At 45.3% G+C, this 26983-nt stretch overlaps 1 protein-coding gene across 2 annotated transcripts in view; it reads left to right on the forward strand.

The window, feature by feature from the left end:
* Window positions 1–503: 503 nt before the first annotated feature.
* Window positions 504–26983, forward strand: part of RAB40C (RAB40C, member RAS oncogene family) — a 30865-nt gene continuing 4385 nt past the window's right edge. The window contains exons 1-4 of one of the 2 annotated variants that reach the window (XM_056534257.1): window positions 504–856; window positions 8760–9062; window positions 23363–23423; window positions 26140–26200. In XM_056534257.1, coding sequence (XP_056390232.1) covers window positions 8921–9062; window positions 23363–23423; window positions 26140–26200 — 264 coding nt within the window. In that variant the 5' untranslated portion in view covers window positions 504–856; window positions 8760–8920. Of the gene's footprint in view, window positions 857–8174; window positions 8431–8759; window positions 9063–23362; window positions 23424–26139; window positions 26201–26983 lie in introns of those variants that run through there. The other variant, XM_056534258.1, reaches the window with a different exon arrangement.

Below are 26983 nucleotides of genomic sequence, written 5' to 3' on the forward strand. Positions count from 1 at the left end.
CGTTTGCATCAGTTTTTGACAACGGTTTTAACTATTTTGTTGGAATTAGTTTTCCAGCAATTTAATAAAGTTATTATTGTTCTATTGAAATTCCAATCTGCGCATGTGTCAACTCCAAAAACGGATTATAAAAACCGTGTGCAACCGTATTCTGAAATTCTGTGTACGGTTCTCATAGACAACAATGTTAAAAGAACCCCATACGGTTTTCCAACCGGAGGCAAAAACGTGGTCAACAGCGTTTTTGCCTACGGTTGAAAAATCGGCAAAACCGTATCCGAGGCAAAACGGATGCAACCGTACACAACATTTGGAATGCGGTTTCCAATGCATTCTCTATGCATACTGTTTCGGATACGGACGTATACGTTTTTTTGCGGAAAACCGGATACGGTTACCGTATTTGAATAACGTGGTGTGAACCCAGCCTAAGTCATGCTGCAAAGAAGGGAAAAAAAAAAAGCAGCCGCGTGTGAACAGGGCAGCTCAGGCGGTTGTTTGGGGTCACAATAGACGTTGTAATTTCTCTGCGGTCCTATAGGTGTCACTGTCCGCGATTCCTCGCTGCTTACACAGCGGGAGGTGGAGCCTCTACCCCTGGGGAGGCAAACTCTTTGGTGACGTTTGCTGCATCATTCAGCGCCTGCGCAGTGTATCGAGGAGGCAAAGGCAGATTGGAGGGCTAAAGCTGTGACTTATGAGCTGGGGCCCGCAGTCCTCTGAGCTCCAGAGCGCCCCCATTCCCCTACAGACGAGTCACGGTCCTGGAGAACTTGTGTGAGCAGAAGAGGCCGCAGCCCGACGCTCGCGTACTTTGTGTCCCAGGTGTCAGGCCTCCTGCCCGGCTGCCCTGTCGGTGAGTTCCGCCTGTTACTTCATGCAGCATCCGGCATCTCTACACTTCCTATCCCATAGTTGTCTGGGTTTGCAGTGGGGGGAGCTCCGGCCTTATTGACAGTCGAATGCACTGTTCACACACAACCTGCGGCTCTCCAGCTGTTGCAAAAACTACAACTCCCATCAAGCCCTGACAGCCAAAGGCTGTCAGGGCTTGATGGGAGTTGTAGTTTAGCAACAGCTGGAGAGCCGCAGGTTGGGGAACACTGCTCCATACTAGGGATGTCCCTGATACTCATTACAATACCTGTGTGGCAGGTCCTTTCTTTTGGAGGGGACTTTAAGGGAAACTGCTTAAAGGGGAAGTCCAGTGCTGAAAAACTTATCCCCTATCCTAAGGATAGGGGATAAGTTTCGGATCGTGGGGGTCCCACCGCTGGGGTCCCGGCTCACTGGCCAGATAGCGGGTGTTGAACACCGCCCGAAGCGTCGGCCGACACGCCGCCTCAATACAGCGCTATGGCAGAGACGGAGAGCGTTCCGGCTCTTTCATAGCGTTGTATTGAGGGGGCATGTCATCTGCCGCTTCGTGCGGTTGTCAACATGCCCCCTTCCTGCGGGCTACTGGGGCCCCGTACAGAGAGATCGCAGGGGGCCCCAGCGGTCGGACCCCCGCGATCTGAAACTTATCCCCCATCCTTAGGATAGGGGATACATTTTTCAGCACTGGATATCTCCTTTAATGGGGGCATCTATAAGAAGTAGAATTCCCTACCTATCTTCCAGGGCTTTCTACCTAATAATGGAATCACAAATTACCTACTTACCAGGGGTTCTACCTAAAAAGGGAGGGAGGGGGGAGTACTTTACCTACTTACTGAGGGGTTATTAAGCAATTAGGGAGGATCTCCTACATTCCAGGGTTTCTGCCTAATAGGGGGAGGGAGTTCCCTATCTTCTAGGGGATTCTACGTAATGGGGTTGGGGGATTTCCTACCTTCTTGGGGCTTCTACTTAATTGGGTAGCAGGATTTCCAAACTCCTGGCGTCTTCTATAAAATAGGGGAGATAGTGCCTCGTTCACATTGCCGGCAGTCTCCGCTATTCAGAGTTCCGTCGGCAATCTGGCCAGAAGGACGGGAGTTTAGGGGAGAAAAAAAAAAGTGCCAGCTCTATTTTTTATTTTTTCTCTGCTAAAATCCTGTAAAATTACTGTCATCGACAGACCCCATGTAAGTGAATGGGGGGCCGTTGGGAATCGGCAGGAGCGGTTTGCATCCGACCTTTTCATGGTCTGATTGGCTCAAAAAAAATAAAAACTGATCAGACCTTTAACGGGTCGATGCAAACGGCCATGTGGACCTAGGGGAGAAGGAATATGTACCTACTGGAGTCTTCTACCTAAAAGGGGGGCATTACCTACCTATCTCTGGGGCTTCTAGCTAATAGGTGGATTCCCTACCTGTCTTCTGTAGACTTCTACCTGAAAACTGGGGGCGTATCTTAATTATGAGTGTCAGTGAGGGCCTCATGTTGACTTTCGCCTAAGACTTCACAAAGTCTACAACCACCTCTGCTGTCACATGACATAAAAAAAATAAGGGTTGGTAATTGCGATGGGCGAAAAAAGTATCGGGACATCCCTACTCAGTATCATGCCAGAGCCTGCTGGGAGTTTTAGTTTTGATACAGCGAAGAGCTGCAATTTGCTGAACTCTACTTTAAGGGTACGTTCACACAAGCTGATTTTTTTGCGTGTTTTCCGCTGTGTATTTGAACTCTTCTCGGCTTTCCGCAGCAGATTTTCCGTGGCGGAATTTACGCTGCGGAAAATCTGCCGCAAGCCCCATTGAAGTCAGTAGGGAAGGCGGCGGATTTTCCGCAGCGTAAATTCCACCGTGGAAAATCTGCTGCGGAAAGCCGAGAAGAGCCCGCCCATTTTAAAATACGCAGCGGAAAACCCGCAAAAAAATCCGCTCGTGTGAACGTATCCTAAAGCGTAAGTCCAAAATTTGGAGCCGCCACAATATTCTGCTCCAGTGTGGAGAGATGCAGCACAGTTGGCGAGGCAACCGTACCTGGTTTAGTGAGGTTCTGTGCACGAGCCCTTTTCTGGTGGACAATAGTGATGAGCGGCAAGGGCCATATTCGAATTCGCGTTATTTTGCGAATATATTGACCATTATTCGTTCTATGTTTGCGAAATTCGCGTATTCGCTATCTATGTTCATTTATTTTTTCCATGTGAAAACTCACATAAAAATTCGTATGTGGAAAAAAAAACACAAATATTCGGCATTCCAAATATATAGCACTATATTCTATATATTCGCGAAATTGTGAAGTGCCTATATTCGCACTGTCAGGGAACAAACCATTCCATGTGTATTGCCTGGTCTGTATAACCACCACCTATGTCAGTGTTTCCCAACCAGGGTACCTCCAGCTGTTGCAAAACTACAACTCCCAGCATGCCCAAACAGCCTTCGGCCTATCAACTGGTGCCAGAAAGTTAAACAGATTTGTAAATTACTTCTATAAAAAAAAAATCTTAATCCTTCCAGTACTTATCAGCTGCAGAATACTACAGAGGAACTTCTTTTCTTTTTGGAGCACAGAGCTCTCTTCTGACATCATGACCACAGTGCTCTCTGCTGACACCTCTGTCCATTTTAGGAACTGTCCAGAGCAACATATGTTTGCTATAGGGATTTTCTCCTACTCTGTGGACAGTTCTTAAAATGGACATAGATGTCAACAGAGAGCTCTGTGTTCCAAAAAGAAAAGAAGTTCCTCTGTAGTATTCAGCAGCTAATAAGTACTAGAAGGATTAAGATTTTTTTTAATAGAAGTAATTTACAAATCTGTTAAAAATAAATAAAATAAAATAAAAAAAAAAAGGTCATCTCAAGATCAGATGTTAGGACAGTGTTTCCCAACCAGTGTGCCTCCAGCTGTTGCAAAACTACAACTCCCAGCATGCCAGGACAGCCGGTGGCTGTCTGGGCATGCTGGCAGTTGTAGTTTTGCAACAGCTGGAGGCACACTGGTTGGTAAACACTGACCTGTGTACTGGGCATAGGCTTCTGCTACAGGGCCCTCGGGTCAGTACCTTAAAGGGGTAATCCCAAGATCAGAAGTTATCACCTATTCACAGGTGATTTTTGGGGGTCCCACTTATCAGGACAATGAAGTTCAGTTGTCCCCAAAGTAAATGGAGCGATAGAACACATGCTCGATTACCACTACAGTCACTCTGTTTAGTACAACACTTGTTAATATTCGGCAGTCCTATAGAGAATAAGTGATGCAGCAGTCAGGCATGTCTGCTGCCTCTCACCTGGGGGGGACCTCTATTTTTCGTGATCCCAGTAATCAGACCCCACCCCCTCCAATCATCTAGTTATCCCCTATTCTGTGAATAAGGGAAAACATTTTAATCTTGTTATAAGGTGTGATTAGTTGTAAACTATACGCTTGTTTGGCTGACAACTATTCCGCCCAGTTCCACCCTTTGCATACATGTGCTGTGCAGCCGAGCATTTGTGTGATGTCAGCGGAGAGAGCTGGATAAGCTGCTGCCAGACACCTCTTATAACCCATGAGAATATCAATTGTTGTAAATAAGTCCGTGTGGTTCTTCTTTGCTCCAACGTCCTCGCTCGGGTGAGACGTGAGGCCCCATACACATAGCTGACTGTCCAGCAGAAGTTGGCAGGTTCGACTGACTTTTCTGTAGTGCAGTGTTTCCCAACAAGGGTGCCTCCAGCTGTTGAAAAACTACCAAAGGCTCCGCCCCTCGTGATGTCATGGCCCTTCCCCTTAATGCAAGTCTATGGGAGGGGGTGTGACGACCGCCACGCCACCTCCCATAAACTTGTATTAAGGGGGGCGGGCCGTGACATCATGATGCTCCGGACCCCATATTGCCCGTCATTACGCACAGAGTTTGCTCTGTGTAGTAATGACAGAGGGGTGCTGCAGCCGAGATCCCTGGGGTCCCCAGCAGTGAGACCCTCGCAATCAGACATCTTATCCCCTATCCTTACGATAGGGGATAAGATGTCTAGGGTTGGAGTAACCCTTTAAGCTCACAGTAGACTAGCCTTATACTCTTTAGGTTGGTCTATATTGATGCGGGAAATAGACAACTTTGATAAATTTCCCCCCCCCCCCCATTGTGTGTAAAGAGAGAGTTTGTGGGGTCCGCTAGATGCTGAGCTTTGCGGAGGCTGAGAGGAGTAGCTTCCTCCCATAGACTTGCATTGAGGTAGCGTGGTGGGACATAACCAGGGGGCGTGGCCGACCCCCGCAGCGCGCACACAGCGCTCGGAACTAAATGTTCTGAACGCTGGTCAATGGAGTACTCCTTAAAAGTAAAAGGGCATTAAAGGAGTACTCCGGTGGAAAACTTTTTTTTTTATTTATTTATTTTTTTTAAATCAACTGGTGCCAGAAAGTTATTCTAAGGAAATTTCTTTTTTTTTTTTTTATTTCTTTTTTTTTTTTATTTTATTTCTTTTTTGTCTTGTCCGCAGTGCTCTCTGCTGACACCTGATGCCCGTATCAGGAACTGTCCAGAGCAGGAGAAAATCCCCATTGCAAACCTATGCTGCTCTGGACAGTTCCTGATACAGACAGAGGTGTCAGCAGAGAGCACTGTGGACAAGACAAAAAAAAAATTCAAAAAGAAAAGAATTTCCTCTGTAGCGCACAGCTGCTAAAAAGTACTGGAAGGGTAAAGATTTTTTAATAGAAGTCATTTACAAATCTGTTTAACTTTCTGGTACCAGTTGTTGATAAATTTTTTTTTCCACCGGAGTTACCCTTTACAGTGAACCTGTCAGCACCTAAACAATAAATCAAAATTCCCATGGCAAGACGGGACTTCTTATCAGTGTTTCATGCAACATCTTATCTCCCATGGTCCTTTTCATCGCCAAGAAATGAGCTTTATTTTACATAACAGCAAAAAGGCTCAAGTGCCCAGGGGGTGTTTCCCAGCGCAGCAGGAGCCTGAGGTTAGCGGTCCATAAACCTACCACCCGTGATTGACAGTGGGCACAGAGGCAGTGAATAAGAGGAGATGGGTTGCATATCCACAGACTCTTGCTGTGCTGGGGAACGCCCCCTAGACACTTGAGCCTAATTTACATATTAACAAAAAGGCCTATATCTTGGACTGGAAAGGTCTAGGGAAGTCAATAATAATAATAAAAAAAAAAAAAAAATATATATATATATATATATACACATACACGATGAGTGGTCCTATCTAGCCAATGGCTACTTTCCACCCGTGTTTTGCTGCTGGCAAGTCCGGTTTAAACCACAGGACACCTATAAAAACATCATGTGGAAACAACGTTCTTGTTGTCAAAACATCAGATCAGTAGTGAAGTCCTGACTTAATAACACAGGCCACCGAGGTTCTTTGTTCCAGGACTATTGTTTGCCAGATACTCCCTTCGGATCCATGTGTCCATCGCGGCGCCGCTCCAGTTCCCATGCCGGCCATATGCTGCCTCACAGCGCTGACGATACAGGAATAACCGGGACACGACAAATACATATAGACACGTTTAAAGGGACCTTCCACTTAATTCACATCTAGGTGTGTCTGATGTTATAGTCTGAGTGGAGGGATATTTGCATGAAAATAAATTTAAAAATATAAATAAATATAAAATATAAATATGTAAAGTCCTTGAACTGATAGGATAAGCCTCCTGCACACTTACAATGGAAAGTGATTATATCTAGAGATACCTTGGGAACCAGTTCTGCCTGTTCTCTGTGGACACATGGACATGTCTTACAACATACTCGTGCTGCATACATATAGTGGTGTGTTTAAAGTCTCAATATAGCAATGTTTCCCAACCGGGGTGTCTCCAGCTATTACAAAACTACAACTCCCAGCATGCCCGGACAGCCATCGGCTGTCCGAGCATGCTGGGAGTTGTTGTTTTGCAACAGCTGGAGGCACCTTGGATAGGAGACAAGGGGTGTCCAGTCCCTTGCGGAATAGCAGACAAGCTGTCCGGGCATGCTGGGAGTTGTTGTTTTGCAACAGCTGGAGACACCCAGGATAGAAGACAGGGGGTGTCCAGTTCCTGGCGGAATAGCAGACAAGCTGTCCAGGCATGCTGGGAGTTGTTTTACAACAGCTGGAGGCACCTTGGTTAGGAGACAAGGGGTGTCCAGTTCCTGGCGGAATAGCAGACAAGCTGTCCAGGCATGCTGGGAGTTGTTGTTGTTTTGCAACAGCTGGAGGCACCCTGGTTATGAGACAAGGGGTGTCCAGACCCTGGCGGAATAGCAGACAAGCTGTCCGGGCATGCTGGGAGTTGTTGTTTTGCAACAGCTGGAGACACCCAGGATAGAAGACAGGGGGTGTCCAGTTCCTGGCGGAATAGCAGACAAGCTGTCCAGGCATGCTGGGAGTTGTTTTACAACAGCTGGAGGCACCTTGGTTAGGAGACAAGGGGTGTCCAGTTCCTGGCGGAATAGCAGACAAGCTGTCCAGGCATGCTGGGAGTTGTTGTTGTTTTGCAACAGCTGGAGGCACCCTGGTTGGTAGACCAGGGCTGTCCAGTCCCTGGCGGAATAGAGACAAGCTGTCCGGGCATGCTGGGAGTTGTAATTTTGCAACAGCTGGAGGCACCCTGGTTGGTAGACCAGGGCTGTCCAGTCCCTGGTAGAAAAGCAGACTATCAGTATTAAAGTGAATGGCAGATGCCGATTATTTTTTCTTTTTAATCCTCCTTTAAAAGCGAGAGTGATCTCATATCTACGGCTACTTCTCCACCCTGGACCGCCATTCTCAGGAAGTGGGGCTCCATCTGTTGTCAGTGTGTGTGTGTAAACAATATATTTATACATGGCCAAAGGGGTCTCGATACATTAATTCTGTTAACTCCGGGTTATATTGTATGATACGCAAAAGGAGCCCATGTACCATCATTACATTGATCAGGTTATTTGTTGTGCCCCAGTTCTTTGTGATGGTGTTTGCCTTGTTTTGTATGTTTGCTTTGTCTTGGGTCGGGGAGGCAGGTGGGCTGCGTCCCCTCCCACCCTGCCGGCAGGAGGCATGAAAATACATCCCCCCCCTCCAACCTCTCATTCTTTCCATACACTTAAAAACACACATGAATGACAATGAGTGTCCATCGACTGATTTAGGGGCTTATGGGTTACCGAGTCTGCCCATGGTTTTTATATATTTTTAATAATATTTTTTTTTATCTTGCTGTCAATGGTTTAACGCTATCCGTGCCACAGTAGGGTGTGCATGCATTGCTTAGTACAGCCCCGGGCCCGGTTGTGGCAGTCATGCGAGGGTTAAGATGCGGAGCCATCTGCCTGTGTTTTGCTCTTCATGCAAATAGTTCTGTAATCCGCTCCCCTGCCAAGGAGTGGCTGCGGCCCCGCCGGTCTGCCATTGGAGGAAGCCACTATACCTCTTCCTTTATCATTATGCCTCCCGATGGGAAGAATAGCCTTTTATGCTCCATAACCGGGGCACTGAGGATGGACGTGGAAGCAGCTACCCCATAGTCGTAGGGTCCCGGTGCTCAGATAACACTGGTAAATACATATACTGAGCGATTACTAACACGGGGGGCAGACGTGCTGATGACGTGTTATTTATGGAGATTTAGTCATAATATACACGTACTGACCATCTAACATTTTAATGTTTATATACTTCAGTGTTTCACAACCAGGGTGCCTCCAGCTGTTGCAAAACTACAACTGCCAGCATGCTCGGACAGCCTATGGCTGTCCGAGCATGCTTGCAGTTGTAGTTTTGCAACAGCTGGAGGCACCCTGGTTTGGAAACACGGATATACTTTCTTGAATGGGTTTTGCGCTGTGGATTTGTTGTCATTATTCCTATTATTCTGTTTTCACAGGATCTCTTCCCCACCCGGTCTCTCAGGGATATTTAGATGAGGCAGTAGTGAAGTGCACATCCCATCTGCAGTCTCTAGAAGCCTTTCCTGGACTGGTAGAGGACAATTCGGAGGAGCCTGACATGCCGTTTGCCTCCTGAGGAGTGGGGGGGGGGGGGAGAATGGGCACTCAAGGCAGCCCTGTGAAGAGCTACGACTACCTCCTGAAATTCCTGCTGGTGGGAGATAGCGATGTCGGAAAGGGAGAGATCTTGGAGAGTTTGCAGGACGGAGCGTCGGAGTCCCCTTACTCCTATAGTAACGGTAAATGTCCTCGTAATTTGGAGTGGGGTGTAGCCACTTTAGAGATGAGCGAACTTACAGTAAATTCGATTCGTCACGAACTTCTCGGCTCGGCAGTTGATGACTTATCCTGCATAAATTAGTTCAGCTTTCCGGTGCTCCCGTAGGCTGGAAAAGGTGGATACAGTCCTAGGAAAGACTCTCCTAGGACTGTATCCACCTTTTCCAGCCTATGGGAGCACCTGAAAGCTGAACTAATTTATGCAGGATAAGTCATCAACTGCCGAGCCGAGAAGTTTGTGACGAATCGAATTTACTGTAAGTTAGCTCATCTCTACTAATAACGCGTGTTACTACATACTTCTGGAACCCCCAATGAATGAAAAATGCTTATTTGGCTTCATCTCTGTGGTTCCTATGTAGCATTGGGTCATTTTATAAGTGGAATGGCAGTGTGGGTGTCTCCAGCTGTTGCAAAACTACAACTACCAGCATGCCCGGGCAGTCTTTGCCTTTCTTGGCATACTGGGAGTTGTAGATTTGCAACTGCTGGAGGCACACTGGTTGGGAAACAATGGGTTAAGCTTTCCTCATCCTAAAGAATCAAATCCTGACATAGGAAAGTATGCACACCTGCACTGCACCTTTTGTTGCATATTTAAAGTTTTCCCACCCAAAGTAATTGGTAGCGTATTACGATCCCTAAACCGGAGACTAAAGCAGTGCTGCACACCTTTAGGATTTTTCTTTCTTTATTTTTTATTTTCCATTGGGAGGCTGGGTAGGTTTAGTGTTTTCACCTCAGATTGGAAGTGCAGAATTTGCAATATTTGCTCACCTCTCCTCTCTAGGGGGTTGGGGGCTGAGAATTTGGGCAGGACCACAATGTAATCCCTAAACTCTGTTTACACTGCTGCACTGTGTGGGTGATCCTAATCTGTAGGTAAAAAAAAAAAAAGTAAAATATTCAGTCCAGTTCTTAGTTTCTTGTTTTAAAAGACTACTTAGGTTTTTAGGCAGGATTCTAACCCGGCCTCCATACCTCGGACTCCAACCCAACCAGTTTCTCAGCCCTGCCTGCAATGGATTTCCTCAGATGGAGTCACTGCTCGGGTGTAATTGGTACTTTAGTTTATTGATTTCTTAGCATTACTAGGCTAAAAAGCTTTTTCTGTATGACTAAGTCCCAAACAGGGCTTGTGTCCTAAGAACATTTGTATGGAAGGGTTTCCAAACCATGGCACTTCCAGCTGTTGCAAAACTACAACTCCCAGCCTTTGGCATACTGGGAGTTGTAGCTTTGCAACAGCTGAATGCGCCCTGCTTGGGAATAGCTGCTTTAGGGGTTTTGAGCCCCTCCTAGGATAGTTCACATTGCTTTTTGACTACTTGTCAGGGGTATTCTTCAGTGTATACCTCTAACATATGTCACTGTGTAGCCTTAAGCTGTGGGGGCGAATACAACCTATGGCGGAAGTGTGGATTCATATGAGTAAAATCTGCAGATAAATACAGTAGCAGGCATATAGGTGATATTTTACAAGCCTAATGCTGTAGGAACTCTGACCTCTGTAACCCTCGCCATCTCCAGAATGAGGCCTGTCTCTTACCTATGAGTGCTCTGGCCCCCACCTTCCAAAACAAACTGGTCTCAGGAGTGACAGCCATCTCCGTCAATCAGCAGCTGAGACATTGCCGTGGCCGGTGCTTGGTGAAGCGGGCCGTCACTCTCGAGATCAGTTGGTTTGGAAGGTGAGGGACCACTGTACTCCTACATGGACACCGGTTGGGGGGAATTCCCAGCGGTCGGAAACTAGGGGAGGAAAGCCACCATTAGACTCTGGCGGAGGTTTACCTCTCTAAGGTCGGGTTCACACCACGTTTATGCAATACAGTTCCCGTATACGTTTTCAATTTGAAAACCGTATGCATTGGCTCCTTTGAAAACCATATGCTAAACGATGCATTCGGTTGCATACATTTTGCGTCTTGTACGGTTTTGTCCGTTTTTTTTTTTTTCTTTCCCGTACCCAAAACCGCAGCCTACCACGGTTTTTGGTCGGGGTGAAAAACCATATGGAAACCGTAAACGTTTTTCTAAACATGGGAGTCTGTGGGAACCGTACAGAACCGTATGTGCGAACGGTTTCATCCGGGTTTCCACCATACGGTTTGTGAAACTTTATTCATAATAGTGAAAAGTTAAAAACGTATACGTGTTATTTTTTTTCCTTAAAAAACGGATGCAACCGGACATCATTTTTCAAACGGTTTACAGGTTAAAATTTGTACACACGTTTTGATACAGTTTAGTCCGGTTTTGAGGAATCCGTTTTTCATCTAAAGACCTGATACGGGAACTGTATTGCAAAAACGTGGTGTGAACACACCCTTAAAACGAAAAGTTAAAGTAGTTAAAATTCAACATGCCCAAACCTACGCACCCTAGACATCATGTGACTTGAGAGTTTACAGGCCCCCCGTACATATTAGATGGTCGGCTTTTCCTAAAGTTTATCCAATGTGTACGGCGGGCATCCTTGTGCATTACCAGTAATGGTGTCGGTTACTGCATTGCCATCAATGGTGTCCGCTCGGTCCTAGCACCATTGGAGAGACAATGTTTTTACCGATCATAAACCATTGTCATATACCATCGCTTCATGAAGTGAGAGTGCCTTTGGAGGGTATGTTTACACTGGTGGATGTTTACTTAGTTTCCTAGTGTACTGTGATGCGCATTTTACGCTGCGCTAAACATCTACCCCTGTGAACGTATCCTAAACCAGTAATCTCCATCCTGTAGCTCTCCCACCGTTGCAAACCTAAAACTCCCAGCCTTTGGCTGTCAGAGCATGCTGGAAGTTGTAGTTCTGTAACAGCAGCTCAGCCACAGATTAGGAATTGCGGCTTTTAAAGGGTACCTTTCATCAAACAAACTTTTGATGTATTATAGATTAATGAATGCAGAATAACTTTCCAATTGCATGTAATTAAAATAATATGCTTCTTTCTATATAATTTTCCACCATGAAAAAATGACCACTAGAGGTCTCCCTACCAGTCCTGGCCACAAGCCCTTTTTATAGATTTCAGACTCATCCTGGAGTCTTAAATCTCAGACTGCAGCCGGGACACAGACAAGCTCAGCTGGCAGCTCTGAATCTTCTCCTCTGTTTACAACTGCAGGTGCAGAGAGAAGAAAGATCGGAGCCCAGATAGTAAAATGAAAGAGGGCATGCAGTAAGGCAGTCAGGAGTATGCCCGGCTGTGCTATGAGCACAGTGCTGGCTCCTGCCTGTCTGATGGACAGGCAGGGATCAGTGCTGAGCTTGTCTGTGTCCTGGCTGCAGTCTGAGATTTAGGACTCTAGCATGAGTCTGAAATTTCTAAAAAGGCTCGCGGCCAGGACTGGTAGGGAGACCCTTAGTGGTCATTTTTAAAATTGAATAGAAAGAAGCATATTTTTATTTATTTTTTATAACGTGCAATTGGAAAGTTATTCTGCATACATTTTATCTATAATATATAAAAAAACATTTTTTGATGGAAGGTACCCTTTTAACCGAGGTTACCTCTTAATATATTGAAGTCTTCACATTATGCACCAGTGACATGTGGCTACTTTTCTGCATATTAGACATTAAGAGATCAGTGGCATTCTCATGCAAAGCAGCGCGTTCACCAAGCTAGCGGGTTACGGTAAGGTGTGGGCGCAGGAGCCTGTAGAGATTTCCTTTTTTACACGTGTTCTTTCCTGATTCTCTTGTTTAAGCTTCCCTTTTGTGATCTATCCATGGCTGTGTTCACTGGCTGACATGTCTTTTCATACAGGCAGCATTGGACACATGCAAGCATTGCATCAGCATCCCAGTCTATAATATCTGAGCCTTATGAATTTATCGCAAATAATCCCTGGGGTATATGATGTGCCATTCAAAATATTTTAGTGATGAGAATGAACATGACCAGCATTGCCGTAGCTGATAATTCATCTATTCTGGGGCACATTTTCTAGTAGTAGCCTAGTACATTGGTCATCTGTGGACCTCCAGCTGTTGAAAAACCAACTCCCAGCATGCCCGGACAGCCAACGGCTGTCCGGGCATACTGGGTGTTGTAGTTTTGCAACAGCTAGATATAGTATATGGGACAACATGGTAGCTATGCCTTAACCCCTTAACGACCACAGACGTAAATGTACATCCAGGCTTGGCATTTACGTCCTGTGTATGACTGCGAGCTATCAGCAGCCGGGGACCCGCAGGTAATGGCCGACATCCGCGATCGCGCAGATGTCCGCCATTAACCCCTCAGATGCCGTGATCAGTACAGATCACAGCATCTGCAGCAATGCGCACGTTAAAATAGATGATCGGATCGCCCGCAGCGCTGCCACGGCGATCCGTTCATTTGTAATGGCGGACGGAGGTCCCCTCACCTGCCTACGTCCGTCTCCTGCTCTGGTGTGAGATCGAGCCGACCAGAGCAGAAGATGACCGATAATAATGATCAGTGCTATGTCCTATACATTGCACTGAACAGTATTAGCAATCAAATGATTGCTATAGATAGTCCCCTATGGGGACATAACAAGTGTTAAAATAAAAAATAAAGTTGAAAAATAAAAAAAAGTGAAAAATCCCCTCCCCCCAATGAAAAGTGTCAGTTTTCCCCCCCAAAAAAGCGTAATTTTTTCTTCTTATAAACATATTTGGTATGGCTGCGTGCATAAATGTCCGAACTATCATTATAATGTTAATGATCCCATATGGCGAACAGCGTAAACGTAAAAATAAGTCCAAAAATGCAGCTTTTTTTTGTCACATTTTATTCCCAAAAAAATAATCTAAAAGTTTAATATATGCAAATGGGGTATCGATAAAAAGTACAGATGACGATGCAAAAAATGAGCCCTCATATCACCCTATATACGGAAAAATGAAGGTTATAGGTGGTCAAAATAGGGCGATTTTAGATTTCTGATTTTGTGCAAAAAGTTAGATTTTTTTTTTTAAGCGGTACAAAATTATAAAAGTATCTAGCCATTGGTATAATTTTAATCATATTGACTCACAGAATAAACACGTAATTTTTACCGTAAAGGGTACAGTGTGAAAACAAAACCCTCCAAAATGTGCAAAATTGTGGTTTTCATTAAAATTTCCTCCCTAAAAAAAAAAAAAAAAAGAAAAAAAAAAATTGGGGGGGGGGGGGTTCGCCGTACATTTTGTGGTAAAATGAGGTTTCCTTACAAAGTACAATTGGTCACGGAGACAACAAGCCGTTATATGGGTCTGTAGATGGAAATATAAAAGAGTTATGGATTTTAGAAGGCGAGGAGGAAAAAACAAAAACGCTAAAATAAAGTTGGCCTGGTCCTTAAGGTTAAAATGGGCTTGGTTCTTAAGGGGTTAAAGGGGTACTCCGGTGGAAAACTGGTACCAGAAAGTTAAACAGATTTATGAATTACTTCTATTAAAAAATCTTTATCCTTCCAGTATTTATTAACAGCTGTATGCTACAGAGGAAATTCTTTTTTTTTTTATTTCTTTTTTGCTTTGTCCACAGAGCTCTCTGCTGACACCTGATGCCCGTATCAGGTACTGTCCAGAGCAGCATAGGTTTGCTGTGGAGTTTTTCTCCTGCTCTGGACAGTTCCTGATACGGGCATCAGGTGTCAGCAGAGAGCACTGTGGACAAGACAAAGAAAAGAAATTCAAAAAGCAAAGAATTTCCTCTTTAGCATACAGCTGCTAAAAAGTACTGGAAGCACTGTGGACAGAAAAAAAAAACAAATGCAAAAAGAAAACTTTCTCTGTAGTATACAGCAGCTAATAAGTTCTGGAAAGATAAAGATTTTTTTAATAGAAGTAATTTACAAATCTGTTTAACTTTCTGGCACCAGTTGATTTAAAAACAAATGTTATCCACCGGAGTACCCCTTTAAGATACAGCACTACAGATTTTGTAATGCCAGCTACCACCATAGCTATAGTGCCTTGCATTGCTTACCCTCTGATACAGGCTAGGCCAGCATTTCGGCATCTGTACTGCAACCACAAGTCCCAGCCCGCCTGCAAGTCTATGACCCAGGTCTTACAGTCACCAGGCCTTCATGACTTTAGCTCAAACATTCCCATGGTCCTCAGTTATTCCTAAAAAATGAGATCCCTCTCCACCCTTGTTAGTATTATTCTACACTCACATGAGGTTCCCCTCGGGACATGAGTCAGACCGGTATTTTCCAACGCCGTCACAAGGCCGCATATCATTTGTTCTCCAGTCCGGCTCACGCCCTATGGCGTGTACAGGACAATAGCAACGCACTGCACACACAGGTATTATAAAAAATACAGATTGCAGGTTGTTAAAAATTGGAAACGGCAGTCGCCTTTCTTAGTCACCGCACGTTTTCTCTAATACCTCAGACGTCCTTGTGAATAGCTGACGGTGGTTTCGCGACTTAAAGGGTTAATAAACTTTTGTTCTCTGTAGCCAAGTTTTCCGTAGGCCGAGAGATCTTCTTTTCCCCCCGGTGTTTGCAGGATAGTAATACTCACGGGGATCTGCAGGAAAAGCCATTTGCATGATTGGAAATTCTGGTTCTACCCCTAATGGCTTCTGGGAAATGACTTGGAGGGCGAAGCGATGTGGACGATGGATCATAAGACGCCGGGGGGGGTGCAGGGAGGTGTTCAGGGCCATTATAATATCACTTCTACATTATTTAGCATATCATCGTGCCAGGGTGCTTACCATCTTCCATTGGAGGTTGCCAATCTGCTTTCCCAGACTCCTGAATATAGAGCTCATGCAAAACTACAACTCCCAGCATCTCCGGACAGCCGAATTATTTTTTAAAGACCCCTGAATGGCAGATTCTATCAACATTTTCCATTGTGAAACCCAGACTCCTGAATGGAGGCTGGTGTTGCTCTACTGGAAAATGTTGGCAGAATCAGCCATTCAGGGGTCTTTAAAAAGCTGTGTGATTACCCCAGCTCTCTAGTATTTCAGGTTTTTGGCCTATTTGCATGCATGGACGTGGAGCAAGTATCAGTCACAGGGTGGAGATGAACTTGTGACAGATCCTTGTAAAGATGGTTACAGGCAGGACGCTCAACCTAAAGCCATACACCAGTGTTTTCCAAACAGTGTGTCTCCAGCTGTTGCAAAACTACAACTCCCAGCATGCCCGGACAGCATTCGGCTGTCCGGTCATGCTGGAAGTTGTAGTTTTGCTACAGCTGCAGATTTTATGTATATGACTTTTCCTCTGATTTCCTCTTTTCCTCGATTCTTTGTTCTTAAAGGGGTACTCCAGTGGAAAACATTATTTTTTTTTTTTTTTTTTTTTTTTTTTTACATTTTCTTTTAAAATTTTCTGTCTGACCACAGTGCTCTCTGCTGACCCCTCTGTCCATTTTACGAACTGTCCAGAGTAGAAACAAATCCCCATAGAAAACCTCTCCTGCTCTGGACAGTTCCTGACATGGACAGAGGTGTCAGCAGAGAGCACTGTGGTCAGACAGAAAATAAATTCAAAAAGAAAAGAACTTCCTGTGGATCATACAGCAGCTGATAAGTACTGGAAGGATTAAAGGGGTACTCCGGCACGAAGACATCTTATCCCCTATCCAAAGGATAGGGGATAAGATGTCAGATCGCCGGGGTCCCGCTGCTGGGGACCCCCAGGATCCAACATGCAGCACCCACCTTTAGCGGCTTCCAGAACCGCTGGAGGTCCTCAGGCTGAGTCCATCTCGACCACGAGGACGGAGCATAGTGACGTCACGGCTAACACCCCCCCCCCCGTGTGACGTCATGCTCCGCCCCCTCAATGCAAGCCTATTGAAAGGGCCTTACAGCTGTCACGCCCACTCCCATAGGCTTGCATTGAGGGGGCGAAGTGTGACGTCACACGGGGCGGAGCCGTGACGTCACTATGCTCCGTCTCCGTGATCGCCAGTAATCACTCGAACACGCTCCGGGGACTGATTCGAACGGGGTGCGGCGTGGAAGATCGCGGGGGTCCCGCCGCGATGTCTTACCGCCGGATTAAGATGTATTAGCGCCGGAGTACCCCTTTAAGAATTTTTAATAGAAATAATTTACAAATCTGTCTAACTTTCTGGCACCAGTTGATTTAAAAAAAAAAAAAACAAAAAAAAAATAAATTCCACCGGAGTACCCCTTTAAGCTGACATCAGACATAAGGGTTGTTTAGGTTGTAATGTTTCTACATGTTTGCTCAGTGATCTGAAGCTGCTATATGTCTCGGGCTCCGTCACCTCCCGTAATAAACTTGTTTTTATTACGGTGTCACAGAAAAGCCACAACACAGATTATACTGACATCACTTAGGTGCAACTTTCTCCATAAACCAGCACCATATGTCCTGCACTTCCTCTCCTCTATAGATGAAAGCCGGTCCTGAGTTCACTGCACATTATATAGCCAAGTGCAGCTACGGATGAGCGCTCTCGTCTTAAAGGCACAGGCCCCTTTTACATTTATTAGGCCCGTATAATCCTCTGATCAGGTCGTGTACGATTGAACTCTCACAATGACCTATTCTCCAGCTCGGCATTGTATCGGCTCCTGTCCTCTTTTTGTTCCCTCTTTTGTACACATTTTCAGGCTATTTCTACTAAATTCTGTTGGAATCCTCTACAACAGTGTTTATCAAACAGGGGGCCTCCTAATTGTTGCAAAACTACAATTCCCAGCATGCCCAGACAGCAATATGTCTGCTGTGGGTCCACAACATGAATTAAAGGAGATCTCCGGTGAAAAAGAACTTATTCTCTATCCATATGTAGCTGATCGCTGGGTGTCCGACTGCTGGGGCCCCCCACGACCACTGGGACGGGACCCGGTGCTCAGTGAGGAGCCCATGCTGCAGCCGGCACGTGCTCCATTCTTTCCTATGGGAATAGAGTACCCCAATGTGCAAAATGGACACCCCTACACGGTAGAGTACAGCTCTCGGGCATCATCAGCACTCCCATAGAAATGAATGGAGCGCGTGCCGTCTATCTGTAGACAACACTCACTGAGCGTGCCAGGGTCCTGTCCCGTAGATCCACAGGATAGGGGATAAGTAGCTGACGCTGGGGCCCCCCCGCAATCTGCTACTTATCCCCTATCCTGTGAATAGGAGGTTATTTTTTACCCGGAGCACAGTGATCCCTCAACTTACAATGGCCTCAACATACAATAGTTTCAACCTGTAATGTCTTTTCTGGACCATTGTAACTTGAAACCAGACTCAACATACAATGATACGGACAGTCCAGATCTGTGACAAATGTCAATGCCTGAAAGAATCGACCAATCAGAATAGGTATTCACTGGTAAAACCCCTGTATTACTGAAGTGCATGCACTGAATTCCTGTCTGGTAGCGCCCCCTACAGTACAGGGAGGTATTACATGTTCTGTATACGCTTTACCTGTATTACTGAAGTGTATGCACTGACTGGTGTCTGGTAGCGCCCCCTACAGTACAGGGAGGTATTACATGTTCTGTACCTGTCCCAGGGTTACCTGCTCCTTTGGACACCAGATGATGGCGGCTCCATGTTTCTTTGTGGGTTTCAATTCCCTACAATTTATTTCCCACGGTATTTACTAAGATTTCCCTACATTTTCCACTTTCCCTACACTTTGCTTTTTTTTACACATGTTCTGATCTGTCGGGTTTTCCTCAGCTCAAATCCACCACATTTTCTGTGGAAACCTTAGTAAATATGTTGGGTTTTTGTGAAGATGTCGGGAACACTCCCCTTTTCAGTGACTACGCCCCCTTTACCCGGGGGTCACACCCCTTTTTTTTTTGGTTTTCTAAGCAAAATGGAGAGTTAATCTGGGTTTTTTCAATTCTGGCACAAATTCTGGCGCAATGCGACAGAATCTGGCGCACAACCCGACAAAACATGTTGGGTTTGCAATAGTAAATGAGGACCAATGTGTGTACTATATAAGGCCCTGAAGAAGCTCCTGTCCTCTACATAGACAGTGATTACAGCTCCCAGCAGATCTTTATTACTTTTATATGTAAGGATTTGCTTTATCTATATTAGTTATCTACTTATTTTTCTTTAATCCTCACTTTTTCCTATTTTTGGATGACATTTTGGAGGCTTCAGAACCAATTACCAGTTTTCCATAGAGTTATGGGCTCAACATACAATGGTCGTCCTGGTACCAAATAATATTGTAACTTGAGTGAGCACTGTGCTCCTTTTTAATCAGCTTTTCTAGTACTCAAGAAATCTGATTGTCCAGCACAAAATCAATCCAACATAGCAATTTATTAATAAGAGCGCAGTACATGGACATAGCGGGCACAGCTGACGTGTTTTGGGCCACCTAATGGGCACCTTAGTACATAGACATAGCGGGCACAGGTGACGCGTTTTGGCCCACCTAATGGGCACCTCAGCACATGGACATAGCGGGCACAGGTTACGCGTTTTGGGCCACCTAATGGGCACCTTAGTACATAGACATAGCGGGCACAGGTGACGCGTTTTGGCCCACCTAATGGGCACCTCAGTACATAGACATAGCGGGCACAGGTGACACATTTCGGCCCACCTAATGGGCTTCAGTCATATGACTAAGTCCCATTAAGTGGGCCGAAACGTGTCACCTGTGCCCGCTATGTCCATGTATTGAGGTTTAAATGAATAAATTGCTACGTTGGATCGATTTTGCGCTGGACAATCAAATTTCTTCAGTTTCCGTTCCTGGCATTTCCCATGCCAGTCCGAGCGCATTGGCTTTAGAGTTAAAGAGCTGGGACTACACCTTTTATTCCTGCTTTTCTAGTACTGTAATATTTTCTGCACGCACATCTGCTCTGGAAAACCCTCAGTGTATCCATCCTGTGTGTATTTACCTTTGGGGTAAAAGCACAGGGGGGGGGGATTTTCAGTGGGAACATACATTTCCAGAGAAAATCTGCAGGGAAATCTACCGAGGAAAATCTCCACCAAACTATGAGCAGTCACACTAGCATAATATAGACACCTTTTTTTACAGCCACAAGTCCTGGCCCAATTGTAGTCTTGATGACCCAAACTGACGACTGTCTCTGCAATCAAATCGGGACTTACTGTATTTTTCGTCATGTAAGACGCACCTAATTTTATAGGATAAAAATCTAGAAAATAAAGATTATGAACCAAATACAATGTAAAGTATAGGACAGTGATCTTCAACCTGCGGACCTTCAGATGTTGCAAAACTACAACTCCCAGCATGCCCAGACAGCCAACGGCTGTCCGGGCATGCTGGGAGTTGTAGTTTTGCAACACCTGGAGGTCTGCAGGTTGAAGACCACTGGTATAGGAGGTAATACTCACGTGTCCCCGCCGCTCCGGACCCGTCACCGCTGCCCTGGATGTCGCCCTCCATCGATGTTGCCGTGTCCCCCGTCGCTCCGGAACGTCTCTGTTGCCCGGTATCCTCGCTCTACGTCGCCGCCATGACGTCGCTACGCACGCCGCTCCTATTGGATGATGGGACGGCGTGCGCGATGAGGAGTGATGACGACGAAGGAGAACGCCGGCCATGCAGGGGATCCCGGCACGGAGCAGAAACCGAGAAGGCAGGTAAGGTCCCTCCCGGTGGCCTGTAAGCTGTTCGGGACGCCGCAGTGAAACCGCGGCGGTCCCGAACAGCCCGACTGAACAGCCGGGTTAGTGTTATTTTCGCTTCAGACGCAGCGGTCAGCTTTGATCGCCGCGTCTGAAGGGTTAATACAGGGAATCACCGCGATCGGTGATGTCCTGTATTAGCCGCGGGTCCCGGCCGTTGATGGCCGCAGGGACCGCCGCAGTAGGGGTGTATTCGCCGTATAAGACGCACCAACTTTTCCCCCCCAGTTTTGGGAAAGAAAAAGTGCGTCTTATACAGCGAAAAATACGGTATATAGACCCAAAAAATGCATCTGTATTGAGCTAGTGTGAATCCAGTCTTATAGGTAAGACACATAAGAAGCTTTTAGGAGTCGGGGGGGAGGTGTCATGGCAGTCAATTTTGGGGTTGCCCTGAGATCAGAGGTAAGGGACATCCCAGCATGCCCAGCTGGAGGCACCCTGGTTTGGAAATATTGATCTAAACAAAAGATTGTACATTGTAGGCCTGTATACGTGTCCATCATTCTCTTGCCGCACTGTCATCACCAGCGGAGCAGCATCCATCAATGCTTGTTTTTGGCTGTTTGGTAACATGGGCCGCCGGCAGCTCTCTGAACGGTTTGTACTCTCTAAATAATTGATGATGACCATAATGTAGGAAAGCAAACCGCACTCACGTGATGGGGAGGCAGGAGGGCCCGGCATTTATTAATAGCAGGAAACTATCTGCCTTTCAAGAGCCCTTCATCTCCGAGATCTGGTTTATTAATAATTCACACATAATGTGAAAACTGTGCGTGATTATGACAGCAAGCTGCGGCATGGGGAGGGGATGGCTGGCAGGGGCCGCGGTGTGTAGGACTGCTTCAGATGGGGCATACTCTCATTTATTTGCAGTTGTAAAGCTCAGTGGTCTCAACTGGCAGGCAGGAGGTGCTTAACCCTAAATGTGGTAGTGCACATATACTGGGGGAGCAGATCCTGCCCTTGTGGTCCGTTGGTAATGGTGATTCCTAGCATAAAAATGCATACAATGGAGGATGCCTGCAGCGGACTACAAGTGCCACAATAGAATCCTACACCAGATGGACGGTGTGGATGTATAATACTTAGAATAATACAATACAGGAATATGGGTGCACTACTGTGGTAGATGTATACAATGACATTGGCTATCCCTCAACACTGATGTTAAAATTGAGACATTCGCCAGTGTATCCTTATATGAAGGACACACCAGAGCCCGCACACCAACGCCAAGTTGTAAAGCACGCTCAGCTCAGTCCATTTTACACAGTGGGGTATTGTGTAGGGATGCCCATTTTACACAGTGGGGTATTGTGTAGGGATGCCCATTTTACACAGTGGGGTATTGTGTAGGGATGCCCATTTTACGCAGTGGGTTAGTGTGTAGGGATGTCCATTTTACACAGTGGGGTATTGTGTAGGGATGCCCATTTTACACAGTGGGGTATTGTATATAGGGATTCCCATTTTACACAGTGGGGTATTGTGTAGGGATGCCCATTTTACACAGTATAGTAGTGGGTAGGGATGCCCATTTTACACAGTGGGGTATTGTGTAGGGATGCCCTTTTTACACAGTATAGTAGTGGGTAGGGATGCCAATTTTACACAGTGGGGTATTGTATATAGGGATTCCCATTTTACACAGTGGGGTATTGTGTAGGGATGCCCATTTTACACAGTATAGTAGTGGGTAGGGATGCCCATTTTACACAGTGGGGTATTGTGTAGGGATGCCCATTTTACACAGTGGGGTAGTGGGTAGGGATGCCCATTTTACACAGTGGGGTACTGTGTAGAGATGTCCATTTTACACAGTGGGGTACTGTATAGGGATGTCCATTTTACACAGTGGGGTACTGTATAGGGATGTCCATTTTACACAGTGGGGTATTGTGTAGGGATGCCCATTTTACACAGTATAGTAGTGGGTAGGGATGCCCGTTTTACACAGTGGGTAGTGGGTAGGGATGCCCATTTTACACAGTGGGGTATTGTATATAGGGATGCCCATTTTACACAGTGGGGTATTGTATATAGGGATGTCCATTTTACACAGTGGGGTATTGTATATAGGGATGCCCATTTTACACAGTGGGGTATTGTATATAGGGATGTCCATTTTACACAGTGGGGTACTGTATAGGGATGTCCATTTTACACAGTGGGGTACTGTATAGGGATGTCCATTTTACACAGTGGGGTACTGTATAGGGATGTCCATTTTACACAGTGGGGTACTGTATAGGGACGCCCATTTTACACAGTGGGGTACTGTATAGGGATGTCCATTTTACACAGTGGGGTACTGTATAGGGATGTCCATTTTACACAGTTGGGTTAAAATAAGTGATTGTGTGAAAAGAGTTGTTTCGAACTAGAAGGCCTCATATGAAAAGGGTGGTCCTAGACTAGGACTGGTCCTGGACTGTTATGTATTGCAGTGCAGTCCCACTGATATTGAATACTTCAATACCAGACACAGCCCATGGACGAGTGTGACACACTTTCTTAGGAAGGAGGGGATAGGTCTTTTTTTCCTCTAATCCCTGACAACTCTTCAAACGGAAATATTTAATATCTGCAAATAAAATAATGCAAAATGCACTGACTTAAATTAATTTTTATCTTCTAAACTTTTCAGGTATTGACTACAAAACTACAACTATTCTCCTAGATGGCCGACGGGTGAAGCTTGAGCTGTGGTAAGAAAAGATGATGTTTGGCCTGATAGGGTTAACTCTTTAATTGTAATTTAATTAATTTAGAGACCTAAAACCCCTTGTCCACACTTAGGACTTTTAAGATAGGTTCACACAGCTGTTGTACTCCGACCTGTCGTTTTTTTATTTTTATTTTTTTTAAAGCAAGGAACTAACCCTAAACGGGTCGATCACTGCTGGGTCCGACAGATCCCATTTGGCTTGAATAGGGTATATTATTAAAAGGGGTACTCCACTTGATGTTTTAAATCAACTGGTGCCAGAAAGTTAAACAGATTTGTAAATTACTTCTATTAAAAAATCTTAACCCTTCCAGTACTTATTAGCTGCTGAATACTACAGAGGAAATTATTTTCTTCTTGGAACACAGTGCTCTCTGCTTACATCATGAGCACAGTGCTCTCTGCTGACATCTCTGTCCATTTTAGGAACTGTCCAGAACAGCATATGTTTGCTATGGGGATTTTCTTCTACTCTGGACAGTTTTTAAAATGGACAGAGGTGTCAGCAGAGAGCACTGTGCTCGTGATGTCAGCAGAGAGCTCTGTGTTCCAAAAAGAAAATAATTTCTTCTGTAGTATTCAACAGCTATTTAAAAATCTTAATCCTTCCAGTACTTATCAGCTGCTGTATACTTCAGAGGAAGTTCTTTTCTTTTTAATTTCTTTTCTGTCTGACCACAGTGCTCTCTGACACCTCTGTCCAGAACAGGATAGGTTTGCTATGGGGATTAGCTTGTACTCTGGACAGTTACTATAATGGACAGAGGTGTCATCAGAGAGCACTGTGGTCAGACTGAAAATAAATTAAAAAGGAAAGAACTTCCTGTGGAGCATACAGCAGCTAAGTACTGCAAGGATTAAGATTTTTAAATAGAAGTAATTTACAAATCTATTGAACTTTCTGGCACCAGTTGATTTAAAAAAAAAAAAAAATTCCAGTGGAGTGCCCCTTTAAGACACCACACACTTAAAGGGGTACTTCACCCCTAGCATCTTATCCCCTATCCAGAAGATGGGGGATAAGATGTCAGATCGCGGGGGTCCCGTCACTGGGGACCCCCGGGATCTCGGCTGCAGCGCCCCGCTATCATTACTGCACAGAGCAAACTCACTCTGTGCGCAATGACCGGCAATACAGGGACCGGAGCATCGTGACATCATGGCTCCGCCCCGTCGTGATGTCACGGCCCACCCCTTAATGCAAGTCTATGGGAGGGGGCCTGATGGCCACCACGCCCCCTCCCATAGACTTGTACTGAGGGGGCGGAGCCGTGATGTCACGATGCTCCGGCCCCTGTATTGCCGGTCATTACGCACAGAGAGTTTGCTCTGTGCAGTAATAATAGCGGGGCGCTGCAGCCGAGATCCCGGGGGTCCCCAGTGGCGGGATCCCGGCAATCTGACATCTTATCCCCTATCCTTTGAATAGGGGATAAGATTTATGGTGTGGAGTACCCCTTTTTAAGATTTTACACCCCTGATTCTGTCAGGAGCACAAAGCTCACCTCGTAGCTCTGGACACAGAACATCCTATTAATGTGTGGGTTTTTTTTTTTTTTTTTTTTTCCCAAGATATTTGTATTACAGTTTGCAAACAAAGTTCAAAAACAAAGACAACGTTTTGCAGTTTCCAAGTGTAGACACGGCTTAAAGTGTAACTCCAGTCGTGCTCCTGCGGCCGGATATTTGTTTAAAGGGTACCTCTCATCAAAAAAACTTTTGATATATTATATATTCTTGTTTGCAGAATAGGCTGTGAACAAACAGGCTGTGAACAAAGCAGGCTGGCAGCTCGTAGTGTTTAGGACTCCAGCATGAGTCTGAAATGCTTGCTGCCAGGACTGGTAGGGAGACCCCTAGTGGTCATTTTTTCAAAGTGGAAAATTAAATAGAAAGAAGCATATTTTTTAATAACATGCAATTGGAAAGTTATTCTGTATACATTAATCTATAATATATCAAAAAATATTTTGATGAGAGGTACCCTTTAAATAGGATACAGATTTGGCGAAAGTTCGTACCAGTCTCTGGTACTTCTGCCAAATCTGTATGTTGATCGCTGTAGTCTTGGGCCATGAAAATGTACACTGATATCCTGTCGCCAAATTCAAGTTGACTCAAGTTTCCCTTTAAAGGGGTACTCCACTGGAAAACATTTTTGTTTTTAAATCAACTGGTGCCAGAAAGTTAAACAGATTTGTAAATTAATTCTATTTAAAAAATCCTAATCCTTCCAGTACTTTTCAGCTGCTGCATGATCCACAGGAAGTTCTTTTCTTTTTGAATTTCCTTTCTGTCTGACCACTGTGCTCTCTGCTGACACCTCTGTCCATTTTAGGAACTGTCCAGAGTAGGAGCAAATCCCCATAGCAAACCTATCCTGCTCTGGACAGTTCCTAAAATGGACCGAGGTGTCAGCAGAGAGCACTGTGGTCAGGCAGAAAGGAAATTCAAAAAGAAAAGAACTTCCTGTGGATCATACAGCAGCTGATAAGTACTGGAAGGATTAAGATTTTTTAATAGAAGTAATTTACAAATCTGTTTAACTTTCTGGCACCAGTTGATAAAAAAAAAAAAACTAATTTCCAGTGGAGTACCCCTTTAAGGATACCGTGGTGTTTGATATTGCCCCTATTGTAATGTATGAATGGCAGGGACACTTCTCTGTTGACCTTTTGTGGCGTTTTTCTTCACAGGGACACTTCTGGCCAGGGAAGGTTTTGCACCATCTTTCGTTCTTACTCCAGAGGAGCTCAGGTAATAAACTTGAAAATAAAAATAAAAAAGGCACCGTTCTACATAAATAGCTATATAGCTTAGATTGAAGTACGTTTCAAAGTGTGGAGTGAGCTTTGCAAAAAAAAATAAAAAATGAAAATAATTAAATTGGTTCATTTGATAAATCAGCTTTCCCTGCAAAAGTCAAAGCACATATGACTTCATCCTAAGGAGTTGTGCTAAAATTACTTTATCGGAAATGGCACAATTTTTTTTTGTATAAGTCGCCACTTGCGCACAGATTTGCAACAAACTTATATAAAAAGAAAGTAATTTAAAGGCAATAAGAAATCACCCCCCCCCCTCTTTATGTCCAGCCTACTGGATGATGAGACAATTGCTTTACCCACAACTACCGTATTTTTCGCCCTATAGGACGCACCGGCGTATAAGACGCACCCAATTTTTAGGGGCAAAATCTAAAAAAAAATTAATTTTGAACCCAATAGTGGTCTTAAACCTGCGGACCTCCAGATGTTGCAAAACTACAACTCCCAGCATGCCTGGACAGCCGTTGGCTGTCCGGGCATGCTGGGAATTGTAGTTTTGCAACATCTGGAGGTCCGCAGATTGAAGACCACTGCATAGGAGGTAATACTCACGTGTCCCCGCCACTCCGGACCTGTCACCGCTGCCCTGGATGTCGCTCCATTGCTGTCGCCGTGTCCCCGTCGCTTCGGAACGTCTCTGCTGCCGGCCGGGTATCCTCGCTCTCCGTCGCCGTCATCACGTCGTTACGCACGCCGACGCACGTACGCGACG

This window comes from Hyla sarda, chromosome 8 (genome assembly GCF_029499605.1).
Source record: "Hyla sarda isolate aHylSar1 chromosome 8, aHylSar1.hap1, whole genome shotgun sequence".
NCBI classification, from domain to species: domain Eukaryota; kingdom Metazoa; phylum Chordata; class Amphibia; order Anura; family Hylidae; genus Hyla; species Hyla sarda.